Below are 27,084 nucleotides of genomic sequence, written 5' to 3'. Positions count from 1 at the left end.
AGAGAGAGATCACTAACTTCTGTTAACTTGGAACTAGTCATTTGTTCTTGCAACTTGAGGTGATTAAAACTCAGCTGTGTTCACCAAATGGCTCCTTACATAACTGGCTAAGGCAAACCGAGAAGACAGGGTGGCTCATATAAAACTTTACAAGTGAAACAGCAACATCCCCAATGTACATTTTGGGGCAGGTATTGTTATAAGTGATTTCTGTGTGGCCAAGACAAGTGAAAGAACAGAGAACAGATGTGAAATCTCTTTTGAGATTTGTGCTCTGCAATTATGTGGAAAAGATGAAACAGACGAAACAATTAAAAAATGTCAATTCAAACAGTCAATCGACATGAATTAGGGAAAAGCTCTTAACATAGTTCAAACCAGAACTTGAAATCATGGAAAAGTGATTTTCTGCATGTTTATCTTTAGAAAAAGCTAAAATGTGGAACTTAGAATATTGGTTTAGATTACTAAACTGGTAAAAATCAATCTATGTTAGTCATTTTATTAAATACTTGCTTACATCATTAAACTTGTCCTCTATACTTTTATATTATTATTTAAATTTAATGGCTTTTAATAAGTTTAAATTTCTATAATTTTTAAGAATCATCTCAATTGAATTTTGAAATATTTGCATATTTTATAACATGCTAGAAACTGTTTTGATTCTCTTTAAAAATCCTAGGATTTTAAAATATTTGTATACATGCCATCTTTTATAGAAAATAAACAATATAACAAACATAATCATATCTATGCATCTTAAATATTTCCATAGTGTGAAAGTAGTGAAACCATCACTAAATGTAATTGCCTTAAGCAACTAAAAGTATAGTGACCTTCTTTATTAATACATTTTTGTAACCACATACCTATGAAATAGGGTAATTTTTTCTTGTGCAATGACTAGATATATCGATAATATGTTTTAATCAATTAAAATAGGTGAACTTAGATTGGACCTGAAAGATGCTATTTCTACTAATGAAACCTTAATAATAATGATACTGCCATAGGATCGAGATATGGTGCAAGGCACCTAAGAACTACTTTAAGTGTAGTAACTGAAGTCTCTGGTAATATCTTTTCCCTCTGGTGCCTTCCAGAATGCTTTACTGGTCTTGATTTTTCTTGTCATATTAATCAACTGAAAAACATGCTTTTATTATTTTTTTTGCTTTAACTATATTGTGCTGTTCAATTAAATAGTACGCAGTCTAACAGGTAACTATTTTTCAATTCACCAGGTTCGTGTATTCACATTTTCAGTTGGTCAACATAATTATGACAGAGGACCTATTCAGTGGATGGCCTGTGAAAATAAAGGTAACATCTATTTTCATGACCACATTTTATTAAGAAAAAAAGTAATTTGGTAGTTGTAGTTCTACATATTATTATTTAAAATAATCTAAAGTTGTAGCTAGTTTTAAAGGAATTGAGGTGATGATAAGATGCTGAGCACAACAAACTTTTTGTTACATTATATAAAAATTCAGACAGTGGTCATATTGTACATTCATAAAATGACATATTTTATTGAATGATACTTAATGATTCTTATCAAATATAAATTATATGAAAAACTAAGAATAAAAGAATATCTGAATTACATAAAATTTGGACATAAGAAAGTGTGATGTACATTTTTGTCTCTGGTTAAGTTATTTAAAAAATGTATTTTTATACATTCCTAGGTAATTCATATTTTGTGTAGTAAGCCCATATTTTCTTCATATTCAGAAAAATACGTTATTTGAAAAATAAACAGTGATCACATAACAAAAAGAACCTAAAAGGATTCTTAAAGTTATATTTAGGCAAATATTTTATATAAATATAATTATCAGATGCTCATGATCATTCATCTTTAATAATTTCTCCAATAAAAAATATTTTAATGATACCAGGTTCCCTACTGCTTTGTAGAAAAATAACAGTTATTTTATACAATGTAAGGTAATGTAGCAAAATTTCTAATATACTGTGCATTTGTAATCAGTATACATTTATCACATATTTTTAAAATTTATCAGTGGCATTAATATTTTACTGTTTGCAGAATTAAGGTAAAAAATGCTTTTTTTTTCTTACAAAGCCATCAATAATTGCATGAACTTTTATTATATTTTCATAAATATGCATATATATGTTTCAGGTTATTATTATGAAATTCCTTCCATTGGAGCAATAAGAATCAATACTCAGGTATGGTTGTTTAAAACTTGATTAAATTATTTTTATTCAAAGTATAAGATGTTTCCTTTCTGCATTATATATGCTTAATATGCAGAAAATAGGTGAAAGTGAAAATACTTTACTACATTTATACATAATATTATATTTGTAACAAAATGATGAGAATTATGACAATGTATTGCTCTGTTGTTTGTTTGGAGGTTTTTTTATTCCTCACTGGAAGATAAGTTTTTATTGATTTTAGAGAGAAAGGAAGGGAGAAGGAGAGAGAAAGAGAAACATCTATCGGTTACTTCCCGACCGGGGATTGGTGCACAGGATGATGCCCCAACCAGCTTGAGCCACACCTACCAGGGCAGCAATATATTGGGTTTTATTTCATCAAGGTTCCAAGGGTTCTAAAACTGGGGTATAAAATATATAAATATATTGTTCTTCTCAGATGTGGAAAACATCATGCAAAATAAATACAATTAAATTTACTAATAATCTCATCTCATGTAATTTAAACTTTATTCTCTTGCAAATAATTTAAATGAGTTTCTTCAAATTGTTGGTACCACATAGAAAATTAAACAGTAATTACCCTGGAAAAATTATATAAGGACCTACTAAGAATTTAGATACATCCCCAAATAACCCCTGTAGTTATATTTACCTGTTTAAAATAAACTTAAAACAAGGTTATGATTTTTCTACGACTATTCATTGAAAACATGCCCAATAAGTAATTTTGTACATTGAAAAAATTAAGTAATTTAAATATGTATTATTTTTAAGTGTTAATAAATTACTATTTAAAATCATTACTCAATTTAGAGCATAACTGAGGGTCTGTAAAATAGACTGTCTAAATTTTGCATAAATAATTGTGGGATTTGTAGAAATGAACACTGAATACATTGAATGTTGAAATGAAACAGCAGCTGCATTTGAGTCTGATGTCTAGATTTGGCACAGTATTTCATTTATTTTTTGATATGTTTAAATGTAGTTTTGAATTTCAGCCAAACAATCTATGACATGAAAGCAAATACGTGGCTGCTTTATTATTTCAAATTTGTGCAATTCCATCCAGTAAATCACAGAACCTAAAATAGTTTAGATTAACACAAAACAATTCACAAGGAACGTATTTCACTTATCATTGGCTCTACCACAGAAAGAGAATGTTTTGATTGTTACTAGGAAAATCTGGGATAGATATATTTTATAAATAATATAAGTCAAATAATGTTGATTCAGAGTATGTAGACATACTATTTAAGGAGTACCCAAACAGGAATTAAATGATTACATACTTAATGTCTGAATAATTTTTATTCTATATTTATTTTTAACTCTGGATAATTTTTCTTCTGTGGAGATGATTTTTTTTAACAGCATTTCTAGTTTTCAACCATTTAACTTTTTCTTTTTAATAAATAGGAATATTTGGATGTTCTGGGAAGACCAATGGTTTTAGCAGGAGACAAAGCTAAGCAAGTCCAGTGGACAAATGTGTACCTGGATGCACTGGTAAGAGGGGCTGTTCAACCAAAAACTATCATAACAAAAGCACACAGCTGACTTCTTTGTAGGTGACATTTCTCTTTTCCTTTCTAAAAAACCTACTATCACAACTTTTTTTGTACTTGAATTTAGATAATTTACATATAAAGCTATGCTTGTGTGTAGTAGAGAACCACAAATACAAAGTGTTATTTTCTTTACTAGTTGATCCATTGAGAATGTAAAATTTCCAACCTTGAATTTATGGGCATTTCAGTAACTTTTTGAATATCTATGTAAAAAATGCTGAAAGTCTTGTGAATTAGTACCTATTACTACAGGTTTTGAACAAGAATTTCGAAGTATTTTTAAAGTAGACTTTCACAAACAGAAGCATTTGTAGCCTCCACAAATCAAGCCAGGTCCAACAAACTCAGAATTACATGCAGTTAGACAGGCAAAAATCTTACCTTATCCTGAATTCATCACAAACCTAATCACCTTTTCATACATAATCTCTTGCTTTAGGTCAACCACAGATATTCATGAAAATAGGCCACTGAGGTGACCAAATCTGGTGTGAAATGACAAAAACATGTTAAGTTGTCCACTGCATGATTAAAATTTTAGCGCAGGTATTCCATTATATTTTAGGGTGGTGGTTCTCAGCTGTGGGTGATTTTGCCCTTCACAGGTCACTTGGAAATATGTATAGATATTTCTAGCACAATGACTGGGGTAGAGAGGGGTTGCTACTAGCATCTAATGAGTAGAGACCAGGGAGGCTGCTAAACATCTTATGATGCACAAGAGAGCTCCCTACACCCCACCATGTACACACAACAAAGAATCATCCAGCTCAAAATGTCAACAGGCCTAAATTTGAGAAATCTTGTTTTAATGTAATTTTTTCTTTCCTGATACAAAAGTTATAGATAGTAATTATCATACTTAAGATATACCCATATGCTTAATCTTAATAAGACTTTATTAATGATTTTACTAATGTAATATATCAGAGAGAATAAAAATACTAAGCCCTAGAAGTACATGCTGCTTCAATAACCCTTTTTCCTACTTTAACTATATGCTGATTCTACTTTTCTGAATGCAGTGATGAACCCAAAGGGCAAAATGCAACCCACTTAAAATTACTTATCATTTGGTTCTGGTAAAATAAACATATACAGGAAGTTAGAAGAAAAATAGGCACTATTAGCAGCAGCCTGCGCATGCTAACACAGATAAAGCAAAACTTGCTTACCTCAGGCCCTAGTTAAAATTACTGTCCAGTGTTCCTTCTTGACATCACATATTTATTTAAGGTCGCATGGTCATCTAAAGCTATGGTCAAATCTTTCGCTTCCCAAATCCATCATAGTATACAGAGTATGATAGGAGGAGTCAATAATTATGCCCTGTTGTGTTTCCTATGACCAGAAGTTCATTAACCAACATGTGTGCATTGTTGGTAAGGTTCGTACTGATAGCACAAATGACATTAGGAAGAAATTTTGCTTCTAAATACGCTGTTCTATAAGCTGAAGCTAGATGTTAAAAAAGAACACACATTCTTTTTACGGACTTGAAAATGAAAAGTGGCCCATCTCTATTTCTAATTATTTGTTTATAGTCTCTGCACGTAGTAGATTTGAAACAAATGCTGGTCAAAATAACAGTTATACTAAGAAGAAAAAAGTAAAAATATTTCAAGACACTATAATGAGCAAATGAAAAGACCTCTGGAAATTCAGAAGAAAGGAGCCATATATTTGGGGATGAAGTAGGGTAGGTTGAAGACATTTATGACATCAGGTTCAGTTGCTGTAATTGGTGATGAGCAGTGAAACACACAGGGGTGCAGTATGAAAGTTTCAGAAGTCCCGAGGAATGATACCTCAGTCACTTTTGGAGATAATGAGATCAGGACAGAAACAAGGCTGGGACAGTATTGTGGAGGGTACATTTTATTTTGGAGATAGAGTGAGGTTCTTTATATTAAAAAAAAGCGGGGGGAAAAAGAGCTCGGCTCTAAAAAATGAACGTCAAATTCCAGGAAAGCAGAAACCTTGTTTTATTGCTCTTTTTAATTCTCTAGAGACTTGCACAGTGTCAAGGAATATGCTACAATTTTTTTGGTCTGCTTTATAAATGAGGGGGGGAAAATGAAAGTTGGGCACCAATGAGTTTAGCAGTGAATTTATTTAATATATTACTCTAGTATTTCATTTTAGAACACATTACAATATTTATAAGCCAATTCAAGGATTCTATACAAATGCAAAAGTGATCCAAAGAAAAAGATTATATACATATATACTTTACCTTATACTGTACTAGCATGTATTAAACTATGCATATACATTATAACTCAAATAGAAAGTTTACTGAAAGGAATCTTTAATAAATTATCTTTTGGGTGCTAGTTTTATGAGTTATCTATTATCTTGACTTTAATGAGGTGAAACATTTTCATTGTGAATATTAATTTGCATATTTAATTAAGGATGGTTTCATTGCCAGGTGTTCTTGCTTAGGACTAAATAGAAAGCTAATATGTACATCACCATGCACCCAGCTATGTGCAGTTGTTTCCTTAATTTTATTTGTCCCCCCAAATTTGGTATCTTGTCCTCCTGAGAGCCTCTCAATGATTGTCCTTCCTCACTTAATTCAGTTTCCATTGTTTTTGCCCTTCCCACATGCACAATTTTAAACCATAGCCTAAGACATTTTCTCCACGAGACCATGGTGTTTCTGGAATGAGAACAGGGGTTGTGAGAACTGGATTTAGGGTTATTATTCACAAGAAGATTCAATAATATTTTCACTGAGATTCACTAATTTTCTCAGCTTAACAAATTCAAAATTATTTAAAACGTGGCTTTGTTAAAAATGATGTTTGACATGAAATAGTGAATGTGTGTGTGTGTGTGTGTGTGTATACACACATATATGTTGCAGATGGCAGTAATAAAGAAAGGCAACCTCAGACTTGAAAATCAGTTCATTTGGACTAATCCATGGACTCATTTAATATATGACATTATCTACATACTGATTTATTATTGCTATACTAAACTGCTTCAGGACTAGTCTTCCATATTTCATGCTTGAAGTTTTTTTGTCTACATCATTTCACTCATTTTGGAGGGTATTTAGAAGCAATACTGCTTCTTTTGAACAGCATAGCATTTACCAAGAATATCCCAGAAATGCAGTATCAATAACATGTTCCTTCAGTCCATAATGTTATCCTGCTACACATTTGTGATTAGCATGAAGCCTTGGGCTTAGACATGAAAAAAGTTAAGAATTAAGCTACAAAATTAAGACTGAACGAAGGTAAAGAAATCATTTGAAGTACATAATATTTTAGTATCACTGTGCTCATGGAGGCCTGTGATGTTAGGTGAACTATCACTGTAAAGAAAAGAGTGGCAAGTCAGGATTACTGAAATGTTTAGTGTCAGTTGATTTTTTAAAATTTTAGGTTATTTGCAATGCTCTTGTAGAGGAATATTTTGGATGCCACATACTTCAATAGCTGCCTAATAGATCTTGATTATTTCTAAGACATTTTCATTGATTTGTTTGAAAAATGATCTTTCAAAATCTATTAGTAGTTTTTTGTGTCTCTTAATATAATATAAAATGCAGTGTCAGATATAGAAAAATAATGCAATATGACAGAGTCTAAATTGTAATTTTAATTTGCCTTTTCTCTCTGCATCTATTTTTAGGAACTGGGACTTGTCATTACTGGAACTCTTCCGGTCTTCAATATAACCGGCCAAGTTGAAAATAAGACAAACTTAAAGGTTAAAAGTTAATTGATAAAATTAATAATAATAACTGATAAACTATGACGTTGAAGCTCAATGTGGATAAGATACTTCTATAAGGAAGTACATACAGTGTAAGCGACTGTGAGGCCGGAAGTAGAAGGCAACAGCTGCTTAAGTGATAACCACCTGGGAAACGGAAATGCAAGCTCTCTTGTTTCCCCAGGGATAGGATTTAGCTTAACCCTATTTCACTGTGACCTGATGAGAACACAAGTTCAGACTCTGGGAGTAATTATGTGATAAATGGGCAGTACTATTGTGTGCACATTTTTAAAAATGCATCAGAGATATTCATGGAGTTCAGAAAGAAAATCCAAACAAAATCATGATGATGTTTGTCTCAGGTGTCCATAGGTATATTTAATGAGCTGTTTCCTCCTCCAACTCCCATTCAAACAATTGTTTCTTTAATAATCATGTAACTCAAGGGTCTATTAAAATAATTTCCTTTTTTTCTCTTTAAGTTTCAGAAAAAATACATGAGTTTTGTAAAAATCTTTTACTTCTATAGCACCGGTATATTGTCAATGCAATAAAATGCTACCCACTTAAAGTTCTGAAAGTTCTGAAAAATATGTATCTTGTACTTGTTAATTTCCATTTCTTACTTTTTAAATACTTTTGATTTATAAAAGTAGGGTTGTATTCTTATTTCTTAGCTTGCATCAAAAGGAATTTAAGAATGCCTGAGAATACTGAATATTCATTTTGCAGTTTGGTTGACCTTCTTGATTTGAGGGACATTTATTTCCAGTTTATGGTATAATGACGCCTATGGCACTTAAGCATTGTTTGTTTAGTTATTATAAATTTTATTTGAGTTCCTTATTTTAATAATGTAGCCACAGAAAACATTGGTCATTCCTCTTTGGAAGCCCATTATCAATCTTAAATGTCCGTGGCTCATAATATCATAACTCACAAAGTAGTCATTCTCTATCTCCTCAAATGGACTGTATAAGGGATTGCTTTAATTTGAGATTTCACTTAAACTAGGATTGTTTCACAGGAAGACAGAATAGTTGTTAACATATCTTTATCATTCTCTGTGCACCTACACAAAATTTGAAGAGTTCTTACAATAACTATAGACTGGATTTTATAATTTTCCTCATAACATTTCAATTTACTTTATAACTTATATAATTCTATTCAAAACAAAAATTCCTGATTCTAATTTTTAACGCTGTTTCCACTTTTATGTCCCATAGAATATTATGGTAACGGTTTGCCAAACAGCTTCCTTGACTTACAACTCAAACTATGATGCCCATTCCTTGGTATTTATAGGAAGTTAGTGGCAAGCAGAAACAGTGTTTTGAGAATTTCTGCTGCTTTATTACCAATAAAGTCACATACTTTTCAGGATAGTTACAAATACACAGATACTATCAATAGCAAAAATCTGTAGTTTTCTCATTCCATATTGCCCAACATCTGTAAGCTAGACATTTTTTGTGATTTCTTAATCGTGGTACACCACAAAGTCAGCCTACACTCACATACATGGACACTCACAGCTGCTGACTGCACAGTAGCAGTAAATTAAATAATAACAGTAATAATATGTACAAGGAGTACCAAGTAAAAATTTTCATATATTTTTGAATTTTTTAACCTCAGTCAACAAGATATTATTTTTTCAGCTAAATAATAAATGATAAAGTTGTAGGAAAACAATCAAAGCTGCAAATCATTGTAAATTGATACCAAAAATGCCTCACCCATGTATATATGACCATATATATATAATTTGAGCTAGTATGGCATACAACCAATGTCAAGCAAAGGGATGAATAATATAATAATTGTGTAGAAATATGTAAATTTTTGGTATAAAACACATTACCTTTTTGCTGTCTTATAGAACCAGCTGATTCTTGGTGTGATGGGAGTTGATGTCTCTTTGGAAGATATTAAAAGACTAACACCACGTTTTACAGTAAGACGCAGTATACACTTTTGGTATCTCTTCTGTTTTAAAACTCTGTGCTAATTTAACTTGTCTGTAAGCATTAAATAACACAAAAATATGTACGGTTATATTAGTGAAGGAACTAAATGTTATAAGGATCCTTAAAAAATAAAGATACCATGTTATCCTTCTTCATGTTTTAAAATATGTATTTAAGATTTTTTTAAAAAATGAGGATTTCTGATTGTGACTTAGGGATCTCTATCTAAATATTTTTTATTGTTGTTGCTGTTTGTTTGTTTCCAGCTGTGCCCCAATGGCTATTATTTTGCAATTGATCCTAATGGTTATGTTTTATTACACCCAAATCTTCAGCCAAAGGTATGTATATAATTTGTTTACAGTGATTAGTGTCCTGTAAAATTAATGATTAATGTTCTTAATAGGTTTGTCATTTTAAAATGCATTTTAAAATTCACTACATAGCACTAAATAGAAAAGAACGTTATTAATAGATAACAGTTGTTGATGATTGTTAATAGATAACAAGACCACAGGTTATAATATATCAAAGTGTGAAAGCACTTTCCATTTTCTCTTACCAGTTTAGCTATCTAATATTAAGGTGACAAATACGCTGATCTTAAAGAAAGCCATTAACACCACCTGTGCCTGAGTTCCACACATCCTACTTGGGACTTTGTTTAAGGCTGTATATAGTGAAGGAGATTCCACATCCTGGTGTGAACCTGATAAATGCGTAGGCCACATTTTCTATGGCCCTTTTCTTCTGGTAACTATCTCTCCCCTTCATCTCCAAGAGTGGTTTTTTTTCCCCTACTTATGAACAGACTTGTAAAAATACGTATGCAGTTCAATAAGTAAAACTCCATGGCTACAGAAATGGGATGTGTTTATTAATCAGCGAGTTATTGGGAAGTGATAAAATTTAGTAGATTAAAAAAATATCCTAATCTTAATGTCTGTTTTTCTAAGATATAAAGTATATTCTTAAATATATCATCCAACTTATTTTACTTTCCATTAATGCTCACAGGGTGAAATTTACTTATTTAGAAGTAAAAATTAATAAAATCTTATAATTGCACTTTATACACATCTTTAAGTTGTTAATTTTGACAGTGATACTGAAGATACTTTAAACAGATGCTGGAGGGAAATACATGTAGACTTAGGCATAATACTCTCTCTTCCCCAGTCATGGATATTTAATGTGAGTGATATTTTAGGACATACACAAATATGTGCGCACACACACACATACACTGAGTCATTTAAATATTGTTCAAATTAACTAAGAACCATTGATATTGAATGCAAAAACATAATAAATGTTTATAATTAATCTCTATTCTAATTTTTCTCACTTTGGAACTTATTTCCATGCAGTTCATCATGATCTAAATACTTACAATCTAATGTAGCTGCTGAAAATCCTGCATTATTTTTAAAGTTCTTATTTTATTATACATGTGGTGTAGACATTTTTCACATGATTATTAATCTATCAGAGTTCTTTATAAACATGTCATGTTAAATTCCTTTTAAAAGATTTGTTTATGGTTGTCTAAACAATCTATGATTTTGCATGGTGAACATTTTTATCTTTTAAACTATTTTTAAGATTAAAAAAAAAAGTGATATTATTTTTGGGTTTTGTATATCCAGTGTATTTTAAATTATGTTACCATAACTAAAGTGATGTAAAAGCAGTAACAGTGCGATGTGCTGAGGGAATGAAGGATCCCTATTTTTATGATTGTAGGTCTTAATCCCTTCCCCAAGAGGAACTAAACTATATTGTAGACAAACTAATAAAAAAGAATAATGGGAATAATGCACATATGAAGTATATATAAAAATCCATCAGTTACACCTAATAGCTTGAAAAAGATTTTCCCCTTTTCTGTGTTCTCCTAATAAACAACTTTTATGTAGAAAACATTTAATTACTGTTTTTATTGCTATTTGGGCCAGCTTTTCATATTTTTACATAGGAAATTATTAAAAGCAAGTATGCAACAGAATGCATTTATGAAAATATTATTTTAGAAACCATTAAATATAAATATTGTTGAACAATCAATCTATTTTTTTTTATGAATTCTTATCGGCAGGTTAAACATTATGATTCCTATATTGTGGGTGATGGTGTGTGCTATACAGATAGTTACAAGAAATTCATGAAAGGGTAATACAGTGTGTAAGACAAGTTTTTTTAGAAATTGATGAATACAAAAGACCAATATGGTAACAGCAGGTATACTAACAAAATTAATTCTAACTTTTTCATCAGCATTTCACAAATAGAAAAACAAAGGAAAATAATGTTAGGTTCCATAGTACCCATAACCATCTAACAAGGTCAAAGTCTAATTTTATGTCTCCTGTTTTATATTATTTCAAAATTCATTTTAATTTTTTTCCACTTAGTTTCATTGAAATAATCAGATTAGGTATACATATTAGATAACTCACTTTTATCAGTCTTAAGAGATATTTATTGTAAAGGAAATTGCACATACTCTATGTTTTAGAAGTCAACATGTACAATAAATCTATAGTGTTATGTCTGAATTCTCCATTAGTTCCACAGATGTAACATTTGCTATCACTTAAGAAAACAAAGGCACAAATTTTAAGGGTTAAGACTTTTTAATATCCTATAATATTTCTATTTTAACACATTTGAATTACATAAATTCTATAAATTCCTTTTTTCTTTTTTTAATCAGCGTGAAAGTTGCCTGAGTTGTCTTTCTCACTTCCCCCTTCCTCACTTTTTTCCTAGGAAAAAAGTATATTATTAACAGTCATTTCACTAAACAAACAAAACAAATAGTTTTTTATTTACTAAACATATTTTTAAACTTTCATTTTACTTATTAACTCTTCATCAACTCTATGGTACCTGTTTTTGATCAAGGAAATATCTAACTAAAATTGTTGATAGGACAGAACCCTTCCCTGTGTTGAGATGTAGCGTGATGAATTACCATCTTTCTGTTGCTTTAGCCTATTGGTGTAGGTATACCAACAATTAATTTCAGAACAAGGAGACCCAATGTTCAGGTAACTGAATGAAATGATCAATGACTTCAAATTTGCTAAATCAGAGTTGAAATTAAGCTTCTCTTTCTAAAAGCATATGATTAATGCCGCCTTTCCTGACATCAAGCTTCCAGAGCATGAGGTGGGGATGAGCATCCTTTCTCAGTAAGCTGGAGCAAAGTGTTATTAATGATGGCAGAGGGTATGCATTGGCTTAACTAAAAATTGCTAGCAAATGATGTAATAATGATGTTAACAATCAGCGTAATCACGATCATATGGCTTCCAAAGATAAATTTATTAAATATTGTGAAATTAGTGTCAAATCCATGTAATCCTAACAATTTGTTTGTAAAATTAACTTCTAAGTGGCAAAAAAAAAAAAAAAAATAGAATTCTGATGTAGTAGTTTCTATAAGCCATAGAATTTAAGCAATTTTTTTTTAATTTCTAAAAGTGTATTTTTAGATTAGAAGTTAGAGAAATTTCCCTTCAACTAATTAAAGATCTCTAAAATTACAAATAAACATTGTGAATTGTTATTGCTTGGGAAACTCATTGCAAAACTTTTTCTCTATTGGCAACAAAATTTAAACTTTATTATATGTATGCATATTTCTTTAAGTACCCCCAAAATAATTAATATAAAAGGATACTTCCTGAAGTTTAGTATAGTTTAGTAAAAGAATTTTAGAATTCTAAAAAAAGTTCAATATGGCTTCAGGTTTTATATGTAAGCTTATCATGTCTTTAAAAAGAAAGTTGGTGACATAATACAGATGGCACTGGGCTTACGATGCTCCGACTTACGATTTTTTGACTCTACAATGGTGCAAAAGCAGTATGCATTCAGTGGAAATTGTATTTTGAATTTTGCATTTAATCTATTTCTGGGCTAGCAGCAATATGTGGGGGACACTGTCTCACGATACTGGGTAATGGTAAGAGTTCTAAACACGTTTCAAGTAGGCTAGCCGAACCTACGGTGCTCCATTGGGTAGGTGTATTGAATGCATTTCCAGCTTACAATAATTGCAATTTATAATGGTTTGTTTTTGGATGTGACCCCATCATAAGTCGAGGAACATCTGTAATGGAGAAGTAGTATGATAAGAAATCATTGAGCTATGAATTAGCAGAACTGAGTTTTATTTTGGGTCCATTTACAGTCAACACCATAAACTTGAATAATTCACTAAACCCATAGTACTTTAGTTTTCTCCTCCGAAAAGCAGGATTGAACTAATAATTGTTTTCTACCCCACACAGTATATCTGCCTAGGAAATGAAATATATATATCAATTTCAGGCTCTATTTCCTGGAAATTCTTATTTAATTTGTCTGGGGATGGAATGCAGGCTTCTGATTAGTTTTTAAACCAGTCGGGGCTGTTCTAAAGCGCAGATCCTCTGGATTAGTAGCATCCGTTCCCTTCTAGCTCTCAGGTTCCATGACAACTTGAATTTCATGTCGTTGCCTCAGTCTTTATATCTTTTCTGATTCCCGTGGAGGTTAAAATTATACTTGTATCTTTTCTTGATGTGATACATTGTTTTATGTTACTCTTCTTGCATGTTTCTATGTATTATCTTAGTCATGTACATCTTAGCAAATTTTTATTTTTGCAGTACTTTCATATATTGCATGTAAATATTATGACATAATTTAAAAATAAACAACCTTAAAAGTGGTTTGTTTTATTTTTGTTTTCCTTTAAGGAAACCCCAAATGGCAAACTAGCAACCACACAAGACTTCTGAATTTTGGGAATATTTTTTGAACTACGTATGTAGTATTTTTAATAATACTAACTACTAATTATTTCAATTTAAAATTTGTTAACAACATTACCTTTTATTTTAGTTCCACAAATTATGTGGTTATTCTGTCAGTTGATATTCAGATTTTTACAAATGAGAAATGTTAAATATTTAAAATATCAAATAAAAGTATTGGGAGTGGAGGAACTCTATTCCAGTTCTCAAGCCTCTCTTGGTGCTTTCTTATTAGAAGATTCTGCTTTTGCATATTTTAATGACTGTTCCTATGATGGCTCTTTGAAAAAATGGTCAGCCAGGTTGCCATTTAAAAAGTACAAGTTATTCATTGACATTTTTCTTTTATGATTTCATTTTCTTCTCTGTGTCTTATATGTTGGATTGGGACATCATCTTCATATTGCCAATTCTTCCTGATAATGCCTCCTCCATGCATGCTGTTTGGGTCTGATCATGCTATGCATTATCCATTGCATGTAAGATAATATTCTTATTTATGTTTTGATTATTTTGACTTTGTTTTGCTGTGAGTTTATTAAAATTTTAATGCTGGTATGGTGGTGCTTGTGTGAAGATAATTTATTTCATGGGACTTTAAATAAGCAATTCTGAATAATACTTTCAACTATAGAGTATCCTTTTGTTGGAGACTTTCTCAGGTGTGTGTTTTTTTTAAAGAAAGGGTTAGAATTATGTTTAGCATTGATTGTTATTTTCTTCTTATGAAATACATGACATTACAAATCAGTATTTGCTTCTGAGTCAATAAGATGCTGTCCGAACAGTGGTCAGTATTGAACAATCTAATACTTATTTTCATTATTGTAGATACTGAGTTCATAAGCAGTGAATATTTTTTCAATGAAATTGCCAGACACAGTTGAAATTAGTTTTGTAAATTTGTCTTTAAAATCCTCATTCATCAAAACCCATGAGAACCATAAATTTTCATTGTTTAAATGGAATTACTAAGGAAGGCTTTTTTGTTCTAAGTTAATATATGCCACGTGTACTTATCTGTTATCATTTGTGATAAATAAGTTATGGTTAATTTCAGTACATTTTAATTGGTATTGTCTTGGGTAAAACAGTCTTTAAAATAGTGATGATCTGAATATAGTTTGGAAGAGCCTGTGAGGCTGACATTATTAAAATTCCAGCGACCTTGCACTAACACAGCATAGTTTGTATTTATTACCTCTAATTAATTATCATAGTTTAGTGGGTTTTACTTTATGAACCATAAATATCCGGTTTCTAAAATTTTGCAACTATAAAATTATAGACACCTATTATGAATTTATTGTTCTAGTGAACTTTGAAATTCTGCCCTGGCATGTTGCGTTCATTACTTGGCAAGTGTTATAAGAAATCAGTATTTTTTTGTTTATCAAATCATTCAATGAGTTTTCATTTTGTAATTGACAAATTTTTAAAATATCATATGAGGTAAATTTGCCAGGCTAACTTTTATTTTGATATAGTTTTTCAATATATCAATCTTCCTTGTTCCACATTGAATTTTATTTATTGTTGGACACCAGCAAGAAGTAGTGGTAGGAGATGTTAAAACAGGGAACAGTAGTTAACCCAGTGGTTATTATTCTAGTTAAACTTTAATTACAATAGCTCATCTTTATTAAAATTCTTATTACTTAGCCACAAATTTTAGCTCATAAAATGTACTTAATGTGACTTATTAAAATATATGTACAATTCCTGAGATTCAAATACATAAAGCAGACTTGCATCTTTATGCATTTAGGAAGAATACCTTTAGGAAGAATATATTTAGAAGAGCTTGTTTTGCTAAGCAAATTGAAACATAGTTTTTAAAATAGTGTCCTTCATTTAATTTCTTTATAGATACAAATCAGAAAGGATATTATTTACATATTTCCTTTGTTATATTGTTAAATATGTTATCCACCTGGCTATAGTTTGCTCCTTTTCATCTAATTAAAGAAAAAAGTTGTGAGTGGATCTTCAAAAGTCATTTGCCCCCAGAACCTATGATTCTAAATGTGGTATCTAACACAGTGCTTAAAATGAGACTGTTTTCAACTGGTGATTAATTAAATTTGCTGCACTTAAAGCTCAAATTCCTGGTCTATTTATTATTATTTTTAAAATATATATATGAAAGACTACACCTTTATATAATTATTTTGTCAACAGTTTCTTATACCTTAAATAAGTTACTTTTACAGATTAATTTTATATTTAAATGTGAATTGAATTATTCTATATGTAGCATCATTTTACATGGTCACATATGCTTAATTATTATTATTTTTGTGTAGAACCCCAAATCACAGGAACCAGTAACTCTGGATTTCCTTGATGCAGAATTAGAGAATGACATTAAAGTGGAGGTGAGTGTAATCAGCAGGCATGAACAGTGCCCTCAGGTAAAATGCTGGAATCACCCATTCCACAGGGATGAGTTGAGCAGCTTCATTGTGTTGAGAGCTGTCTTAGGTACTATGTACACAGATTTGGATGTTTTTTGTCTTTAAGAAATTCTAGTCTTGGGCTCACTCATCCAAAAGATCATATGAAAAGAAATAAATATTTTAAGTTGGGTGTGACCTTAATTTCTTTCTCATTCCACAGGTAGAGATATTTTAATTATTTCAATACAAATGAAACTTGTAAATTTCAATTAAAAGTATATATCTGTGGAGGATATTGCTATAGAGTTGAGAGAAATTTGGAGGGAATCTAACCAGTCATCCGCCCAATGGGCAGCGTGTGTAGAGAAGCTGACGTATTTTGTCTCAGTACTCTTTACTCGGAAAATTTCTATTTTATTTCAAAACCAAAATTGCATGTCACTTCCTCTGGGAGGGCCTTCCTTCAGGGTACGGAAAGTCATTAATTATAATAATGTTTATTAAGTACTTATGTGTCAGTCATGGATTCTCAAGAGCCCTTGAAATAGGTACTATTATTATTATTACATCTGTTGTACTAATGGTATGCGAGGTTCAAAGAGGCTAAGTTGTCTGGCTTGTCTCCTGTTACTCAGCTAGTAAGTAGCAGGGCCAGGTTTTGAACCAAGCTCTTGCACTCCAGAGCAGAGATTTTTATGATTCTTTCAGATGGATTAACTCCTTCTCTTATCTATGCAAAGGCCACCATGTTTCTTTTATAACTTGTCAAAGTGTGTTTTAATTTGTATTTGCTTTACACATTTTACACCTTTATTCCCTCATTGTACAATAGCATTTAATTATTTATTATAATTATCCCTGGCCAAGGCATGGTGCTGGGGTATTTTAGGTGATTAAATATTTGTTGTAAAGTGTTTTGACATGATAGAGTTGGATCATGTAATAGTAAGAAGCTTGGTTTTTGGACTCTCATGCCACTGAGTAACTGTAATTATTATTTAACCTCTCTTAAATCTCAGTTTTCCTTTATTCAGTCCCGTAAAGTAATTGGCCACTCCTTTATTGATTACATTTCAAAGATTAATGACTGGTTGAAAATATTTCATTAAGGATGTTCTTATTTTTTAAAAATAATAATTATAAAGTGGTAGCTCTTAAAAGAATATCCCTAGAGAATATCAGCAACTACTAGTAAAACCAACCTACTATTTTTATTTAATTTGTTCTGAAATAAGGTATAATATTTTAATGATCAGTTCAGTTAGTACCTGCAACTAAGTAATTGTTCATTGTTCCTTAGATTCGCAATAAAATGATAGATGGAGAAAGTGGAGAAAAAACATTCAGAACTCTGGTTAAATCTCAAGATGAGGTAAGAATTAAGTCAGGCTTATTCTTAAATAAAATATATGTGTTAATAATAAATATTGGTAATCTGTCTTTTTTTATTAAAGCAATATTTATTTATAAAGCAGGGATTTCTCTAGTAAACAAATTTTTTAAGGTACTCTGCTGGAGGGGTATTTTCAATAGGATTTTTAACTCTTTAATTTTTACAAAATAATATTGCTTTGGGCTTCTTGATGTATTCTTATATTAACAATATGTTCTGGAAAATATTTTATGCCTTCATTTTTATCATTATAAAAAAGGAAGTACAATTTAATGCGGATGTTCTAATTGTTGGATTCCATATAGTATTAATTATTTGGGTGTTTAAGCTTTTGTTTGTTTGCTTACTTGTTTCTAGCTTGATTTATCTTAGTATACTATTTATGCCCTTTATATTGTAATCCCCATGAATTTAAATCTGAAATTAAATCAGGAGATAACACAACTACCCCCATAAATCACTGGTACAAATACTTAGTAAACTTCTATTGTTTATTATCATTCCGTTGACATGGAAGGACTCTTTATATGAGAAGTGTGTCTATCAGTGGAGTAAATACACATTCATATATTTGAGGATTTGAAAAACTATGTAGACCTCAGAAGCTTTTGAGCCTGTAAATTTAATATAAGCTTTTATATCACCCTTTTTAAATATATAATTTCTCCTGAATTCCTCAGCAAATCTTTTCCTAAAATGTAGCTGAGATCTAAATATAAGCATTCATTTGCATGTGGCTTTCCTCATTTAATATCACTAGGAGTCCCCATTATGAGAGCAGAAGGGGAAATGTATATCAATTTCAGTCTGTTGAAATTTCAGCTCCATTTGCTCAGGCTTTAGCTGTGCTGTTTGCCCTTCCATTCTTAGAGGAAACTTGTATATCATTTATCAGTTCCACCAACCAGATCTCTGACTTGTACATTCTTTTCTCGACTTAGAAATCAATTTTGTTTCCATTAAGTCACTTTGATATTTTCCTACTTCAATTTATTGTAAATTGTTTTTATGACCAATATTCACCTATGGAGTTTTCCAATTACTAATAGTGAAAAAAATATTATCGTTTTCTTAATCTGATATTATTTTTGATACTATTTTTATAACTTGCTGAACACTAGTTTGCCATGTTTTTTTTTTGAGTAGTAACAAATATGTAAATATTACTTTCAAAATTTCTTTTAAGAATTTTACTAGGTCTCAGACCTTCTCAGTACTCCGATCTTCCCTTCTCCCATTCTCCACTCCCATCAGTAAATCCAGAGGGATGGTTGATGTACAGGCGCAGCATCGTGTAGTTGCTATACAATAAATTTGGCATCATACATTTCCTTCATCCTTTCAATTAAAGTCCCCTTTAAGACTTATTTGTTCATCAATAATTTGTGGAAAATAGTATTTTCACCAGGGGTTTGATTAAATGAGACGACGACTGCTAAGTGCTTAGTATATTGCCTAACTCCAAGCAATACTTCAGTAAATGTTACTGTTTTGATGAGGATAATTACACAGGAGGTAACTAAAGAAAAAATAAAAGATACAAATGTGTCATCACTATATCTAATGGAAGAAAGAATAATAATGTTTTTACCATTGTTCAGCAGCTATATATGAAAGACTATATCCATGAGGTTATTTAGCTCTTTTATTCCTTTCCCTGGTAGGTTTAGTTGTTTTTTCAACCTTCATGATACTGAGTAATTAGTCTCTCATGATAGATAAAACTGTAATAATAGCTTAATATGAACAGTAACATGCTAATTATATATTTGGATCTAAACAAACTGACTGCATTAATTTCCTGATATTACAACCATTTCTCTAGTATGGAATATCTGAGCCTTATCTTACATTTCATAGTCCTATTTCATTATTAAAGTTTATTTTTCAGGAAATGTTTTCAGAGTTTTTGGGTTAATAATTTGGCATAAATTACTAAGATTTTTACACTTGTACGTTCTTAAAATTGACTGTGTGGGTGTTTATTTTTGTCTTAAAAATTTGCTTTACACATACATATACCCATAACAGGATAAGTGTTATAAAATAGATCAGAAATTTGTGAAGAAGGATGTTGAATGACCACTGAATTTATAAATAGATTCTAATGTTCTTCTCTTCATGTAAATTTAAATAGAATAAAAGGTGAATACAAGCATGTCAAACTTTTTTTCTAGAGGTATATTGACAAAGGAAACAGGACATATACATGGACTCCTGTCAATGGAACAGATTACAGGTAATTAACTATACTTATATGCATTAGGAGTAAAAGAATATTCACTTCAGTGTCTTTCACCTATTTTAAGTAATCATTTTTCCAGTGGATGAATATTGTCTTTGCATTTTCATATGCTATTTTCAATGTAATTAAAATAGAAATGTTACCTTTCCAACACTGAAATGTTTAAAGTTATAGGTTCTTTGTTCTCAAAATGGAAAATATGGGAAAAAGCTAGGAATAAAAATTTTAGAAATGAAAACAATATGAATATATTTGATATTTTGTATATTTATATTAGCAACAATAAATGTTATCAACATGCCCTTAATTTAAGGTTATCACCTCCATTCACCTCATTTAAATTAGTTTACATTACTCACATTTTAGGTTGTAAATGAACTTAAATATATTTATTAAATCGTAGTATAGTCTGATATAAAATGCTCAGTTGATATAATTTACCCCCATAAGTAGCAATTTTGCAATATCTCAATCCCTTCAGTAGACTGGGCCTTGTAAAACTGGACACAGTAACACCCTCTAAGAGTGTTAGATTCTAAGGCTGTTGCCTTCTTCCTTTACTTTTCAGTCCCTAGCTCATGAGACAGTGGCAGGTGGTAGACATTCTGTAAGTATTTACAGAATTAAATATTAAGATTTTCAATTTGTCTCATCCTGTCCAATTAAAAAAATGATGTCCAAACTTCCATTGAAATATTCAAGTGTGAAGGACTTCAATACGCAATTGATACGTAGCCTAATTAATAACTTGTGGTGGACTCAGCTCTCCCTTAACAGCGCCCTCCTCCCCCCAGCATACACATAGCCTCTCACGGGAGCCCAGAGTGCTGGGAATTTCCCTAGTGCTGTAGTGTTTTCATAATAGGAAACTGTTGCCTTTGTGTTCCTAGGGGGCATACAGAATAGATAGAAAACATAGACATTAATGTCATGATACAGTACCTGGCGGTCTTTCCGCTTTTTCGTTTTTTGACATACTTTTGAACCTATTGAGAAACATGAGAATAACTGCTTTAATTATTTTATTTGCGTGTGTCTACTGATTTCGATTCTCATTTCTATTAGGCATCTCTTTGCACGTGTACAATCTTTATGTACATACACAAGTCATTAAATTTTCTTCCTCTTTTATGATTATTGTCAGCTTTCCTTTATTTTTGGATAAACTTGTCTAAAAGTGTAATAGACAGAGGAAATCTAGGAGCCCTGTCTCTTTATTTATTATTATTATTGTTATTTATTTATTTTTAATCCTCACCTGAGGATGTTTTTATTGACTTTAGAGAGAGAGGAAGGACAAGAGAGAGATATAAGAGAGAAACATTGGTTGCCTCCCGCATGCATCGCGACCAGGGATTGAACCCACAATCTGAGTATGTGCCCTGATGGGAAGTTGAACCCATGACCTTTCAGTGTACGGGACAGCACTCCAACTAACTGAGCCACAAGGCGCCCTGTCTCTTTAGAGATGACTTTATGATAAAACAAAGTACGGGATGCACTGTTGGGAATGAGCTTTAATGCCTTTGTTCCTTAGATGGACAAATTCTAAGTTAGAAAAACTGTTTCCTTTTGACCCTGACAATGAGTTATCAATGACAGTTGGTCCTACTGCAGTCATAATTATATTTTGGGCTTATTTTCAATTCTCATTATATCTTACCTAAATCTGTTTGTAATGGTCTCTCAAATGTTCCATACATTCAACCCCCTGATCTCACACTTCCAGACATAAATGCACAGTGTGGCCAGATTAATGTTTATTTAGGTCAAGCATATCCCTTCTTGTTCATAAAACTTTATTCCCATTTTTATCCAAGTTAAATTTCAACTTCCTATTCTGATATTCACGTATCACGCATTTCTAGCCCAACCCATCTACCCTGTCTTTTGTCTCACTGCACTCCCCCATACCAATTACTGCTCTGAACAGGCCCAACTTCACTACTTCTGCATGTTTCCTCATACATTCCCTTCCCCAACCTACAACTTGGAGCCAGATGCAATCTCTTTCCATTATAAGCACTTCCCTGAATCTCTCTGTACAAATAAATTCACAAATAGCAATATAGAATAAGCCATCATATCTAAATTGCAGAAAAATGGCACCTGTCGATTTACTGAATGAGGTACCCAATTTCACTTAATGATTTTTGTTTCCTTAAGTCTTGATATAATTTAGATACATTTTGAAATATAGTAATTAATTACATTAATAGAATTCTCTTGTTTTTAATGAAGAGTTTCGTTTTATAGTGATAAATGATTGAGTTGAAAAGTGTGCTATGTTCCACTTAATCAGTTAACCATGTTTATGTGAGTCATAAAAATATTCCATGGGATCTACCATCCATCTGGTGGCCACTGGATTTATTAGACTTTAGTCCCTAGTAGAAAATAAAGCAGCCTTGGTCTATTGGTTTTATATGGAGGGGGACAGCAAACACTGTATATGAGAACATCATTGACTGGGAATGTCAGTAAAGATCTTATCTGCTGTAGGTTGAAGAAATAACTGTTGTGTTAAGGTGGAAATAATTAAATTAAATGTAACTATGTTTTTTCTATGGAATAGAGTGTAGCCATGAATAACAACCTGAGACTTGCAGGCCAGATATATATTTAATATGTCAATTTTAAAACTACTATTGTGTCCCTTGTGGCTTTCCACACTGTTTTTTATGGTACATGAGATGTAACACAAGCTTACAGAATGATACTGTGGCAACCTCATGATATAATGTTATCGGTTTTAATTAGAAGTTTCTCTTAGCAATAAATGCTGATGGGGTAGTAAAAATGTCCTGATTTCCCTTGAGAGGAATTTTTAGGAGACAATCTTCAAATGCTCAGTAATTCTGCTCTACATTTTATAAATGGCAAGTGAATCATGAAAGGTCATCTCGCTTTCAGGCTAATTGCACTGCTTATTTTAATTTTAATCTGTCTCCACTTAAAGGAAGTTACCTATAAAATGAATGTAGAGATTTTCATAAAATCTACATAACATTTTATTTCTCTGACCTTTATCTAAAAGGAAAGTCTGTGAATTACTTATTGATGGAGAAGATTTGGAAACTGGATGTAGCTAGCAACCACCCATTTTGCTATCTTGGTTTCATAGTTAAATTGTAACAAACCGCTGCTTTTTAATTCTTAAAATGAATTTGTAGCATATATATTCATAAAAAGGAAAACCTGGAGTTTTGTATTTTTTCATGTTCAGTATTGTCCATAAAAAATGTAATGAGATTAGAGTTTAGACATCCATCCCAAAATCCTGGGAAACATGAGGCTTGAGTTATTAAGAGAAGATCTCCTGCAAATGCCTAGAAATATTTAGAAGCCTACATATGCACACCTTTTCCTATACATTGCTAAATTTTAGATTAAATATTAAAGGCGAATGCTGAATGACTCGATCAAATTAATCTAGCATCATTTTTTTTTTTGAAAATAGTTGCATTGGAAATCTTTGATATAGCCTCATCTTCTGCACCCATTAGTTCATAAGTTTCCTTCTATATTCAAAGAATTGCAAAGGTCATTTGCAACAATAAATGTGTATATGAAATTATAATGTCCTACCCATGTATATTAGCCATTGTCAGAGTAAAAGAATGTTCACATATACGCAGTTTTATTATTGGAAATTGCATAACCTTCAAATATTCTGCCATCTTTTAATAATTTTAGTGCATTATGTTTTATTAATTGGCAACTTCAAAATAGTAAGGTCACCTGCCTGTCAGCTTTTTATTTTGTTCATTCATTAAGACAAGGTTTGAAGACAGGCTTGTCTGATGGTCCTATCTAAAACAATCTGAACTTGGTTTAAGATTTGCACTGGACCTCTCCTCCAGTTTGTACATATACTATAAGTTTAGAGTAGCCCATAACTCCTGTAAAGTATTGAGCTCAAGATGTATGTCCTTTTATACTTGACAGCAATTTACCTAGTATTATGAAATATACACAATAAATGAACTTGAAGTATTGGGTAAGAACCAATGAAATGAACAGGAACTCTTTCTTAGTGCTATAAAGGAATTTGAATTTTCCCATTAGCAGACTCTGTGGACTTGTCTAAAGATTAGAGTATTAAAACAGTAGGTATTTATCCCCTCAAAAGAATATATTTCAGATGATTATATACATTGTGTAATGGAAATAATAATACTTTCATTTATAATTTAAATAGCATACATTTACTACAAAGCACTTTAACATTATGTATAATTCATTAATTTTATCTACTTTGTTTAAACATACCCTAGCATTATTCTATCTTTTCAACACTTAAAGTGGGGTATTTTTTGTTTGTTTTTTTAAATATGTCTTTATTAATTTTCAGAGAGAAGGGAGAGGGAAAGAGAGAGATAGAAATATCAATGATGAGAGTCATTAATCAGCAGCCTCCTGCACGTCCCCTGCTGGGGATCAAGCCCGAAACCCGTGCATGCGCCCTGACCGGGAATGAAACCTCAATCTCCTGGATCCTAGGTCAATGCTCAACCACTGAGCAACACCGGCTGGGCAACACTTAAAGTGTTTTAGTATGCTTTTCTGGAAATATAGTACCCATGACATTTCTTTCTCAGCTAATTTATAGGCATATTTAGAATCTTATTTTCCGTATGTCTCTTCTGATTCCCTACACTGTAAAGAACTGGATGAATCAGGATGTCAAGACCAAATTAAATACTCTATTAGCTGAATGCATTTTACTGTCAGAGTAATATGTCTTCTTCCCATGAGGAAGATTTTTGGATTTTCCACGAAGTAGACGTGTTTGTTTTTTTAAGTTATGTTTCATTTTTGTTTGTTTGTGTTTATGCTTCTCTTGTTTCTATTGCAGTTTGGCCTTGGTATTACCAACCTACAGTTTTTACTATATAAAAGCCAAAATAGAAGAGACAATAACTCAGGCCAGATGTAAGTACTGTGAAAGCAACTTCAGGTCTCTTTGCTATCTTCTAGTATCAAATGTTTAAAGACGTCTAGATTTTGGAATACCCAAGGCTTACCCATTTTAGTAGCTGCTATTACCAAATCTACAGCAATGATTCTAACCCATTCCAAACATGCAAGGAACAAGAAATATTCTACATGGATAGAATATGAGCAGGTACTCCAGTGTCACTGGCAGCCCCACCAGCCTCCCCCGCCTTGCTTTGTGCTCGTGGAATCATTGCAGCGCTGTCCTCCATTGCTGCTGTTTTAAGGGTCTGCCAGCTGACGCAAAACGTGTCACGTAGTCTCTACTCATGGCATTGTGCTAGTAAAGCTTTACCTTTTCTTTCTTTTTCTCTTATTTTTTGTTGCTTTTGGCAAGAATAATATTGTACTCCACATCTACTTTGTTTGAACACAGTAAATTGCACTGGTCTTTGGTTTTGGTTTGGCGATTGACTTTTTTTTCTCATAACTCATATTAATGTCTTCAGCAACTCAAATGAATTATTTCTTTTTAATGTGTCAGTTGGAATGTGGAGTAATTACTAACTCTAGTGCATATTTCAAGTCATTTTTAATCTTTATTTCATTTTTGGTGACTAGATGTAGTGAAGTAAAATGACCATCATATCCTTTGCTCATTGCTCAATTGTTACTAACAGCCTAAATTTTTTTCTGGTACAATGAAGTAAAAAAATATATATTTATACATACCTTTTATATCTGACCTTAAATAAACTAAATTCTTTCATTTCTATGTCAGTTCTTTTTTTGCTCTCTGCAGTCCTGGTTCTCATAGTACATGGTGGTAGTTTATACATTGTTACCACTTTTTCTTGATAGATATGATGGTCTTTTAACAACCAGCAACTTTGCATGAGCTAGTTGTTCACTGGATAAATGAGGGGATGACTAGTGGGTCTCTGATGATTGGTAAATGGTTTCGTTTGTAGGCTAACGCCGGTATTGCACTTGCATTAACCACTTTGCAAAATAGACCCTTGAAATAACCACAGTACAGATAGGGTGCTCTCATAGTAACTGACAGGACATACCTTCCAGTCTTCAAATATATGTGTCTTCTTTTCCAGACTACAGCTGTACATAAATGAACCTTTGATCTATGCACAATATTTTTATTCAAGAGAGTCATTGAATAAAATATTGTTTGTGACCCCCTTTGCTTTACCCTCTTTTTTTTGTTTCCCTGCTTTCTCTTTCTGATGGATTTTCACAGCAAAAAAGGGCAAAATGAAGGGCAAGTATTTTCTTGTTGCTCAATTTTTTTCTGTTTAGTACACTTGACATTTCCACTGATCTTTCCATTCCTAATGGATATTATCCTCTGTGCTTCTCATTTGCTAGATTTTCCTCCATGATCATTCAAGCCGTAGGGGCCAGAAACGGGGAAAGAATATGCTTGTGTTTTCAAATAGGACCTGTTTCACATTCAAGTGTTTTCTTAGACTTAAATACTTGTGTGTTTTTATCCATCTACTTGCTACTAATTCATCCTAATGTGAAAAATGTGACTAATTCACTAAGGCAGTAATGGGTTTATTGAAATCACTTTTTTACCATAATATGGGTGAAATTTTTATGTTGACATTTTAAATAAAATACCTGTGATGTAACATTGATATAAATTATTTTTGGAAGGATATCTTGGTTATGGTTAATAAATAGGAAAATTATGAACATAGCATTTTCTCTGATATAACTCTTACAATCCATGTTATGAAATTGAAGTTGATTTTGTTTTTGTAAGTATGGAGGAAATTTATATTAAT

At 31.6% G+C, this 27,084-nt stretch overlaps 1 protein-coding gene across 2 annotated transcripts in view; it reads left to right on the top strand.

Annotated features, from left to right (window-relative positions):
• The window catches only part of CACNA2D1 (calcium voltage-gated channel auxiliary subunit alpha2delta 1), a 451,150-nt gene that overhangs the window by 380,515 nt on the left and 43,551 nt on the right, over positions 1–27,084 (top strand). Inside the window, exons 13-22 of one of the 2 annotated variants that reach the window (XM_087821121.1) lie at positions 1,248–1,326; positions 2,159–2,208; positions 3,628–3,717; positions 7,434–7,511; positions 9,406–9,480; positions 9,760–9,834; positions 16,623–16,679; positions 18,001–18,072; positions 20,271–20,332; positions 25,197–25,273. In XM_087821121.1, the coding sequence (XP_087677247.1) occupies positions 1,248–1,326; positions 2,159–2,208; positions 3,628–3,717; positions 7,434–7,511; positions 9,406–9,480; positions 9,760–9,834; positions 16,623–16,679; positions 18,001–18,072; positions 20,271–20,332; positions 25,197–25,273 (715 nt within the window). Of the gene's footprint in view, positions 1–1,247; positions 1,327–2,158; positions 2,209–3,627; positions 3,718–7,433; positions 7,512–9,405; positions 9,481–9,759; positions 9,835–16,607; positions 16,680–18,000; positions 18,073–20,270; positions 20,333–25,196; positions 25,274–27,084 lie in introns of both variants that reach the window. The other variant, XM_087821120.1, reaches the window with a different exon arrangement.

The sequence above is a fragment of the Miniopterus natalensis genome, chromosome 10 (assembly GCF_054644295.1).
Source record: "Miniopterus natalensis isolate mMinNat1 chromosome 10, mMinNat1.hap1, whole genome shotgun sequence".
Lineage (NCBI taxonomy): Eukaryota > Metazoa > Chordata > Mammalia > Chiroptera > Miniopteridae > Miniopterus > Miniopterus natalensis.
This window is presented reverse-complemented; position numbering and strand designations above follow the sequence as displayed.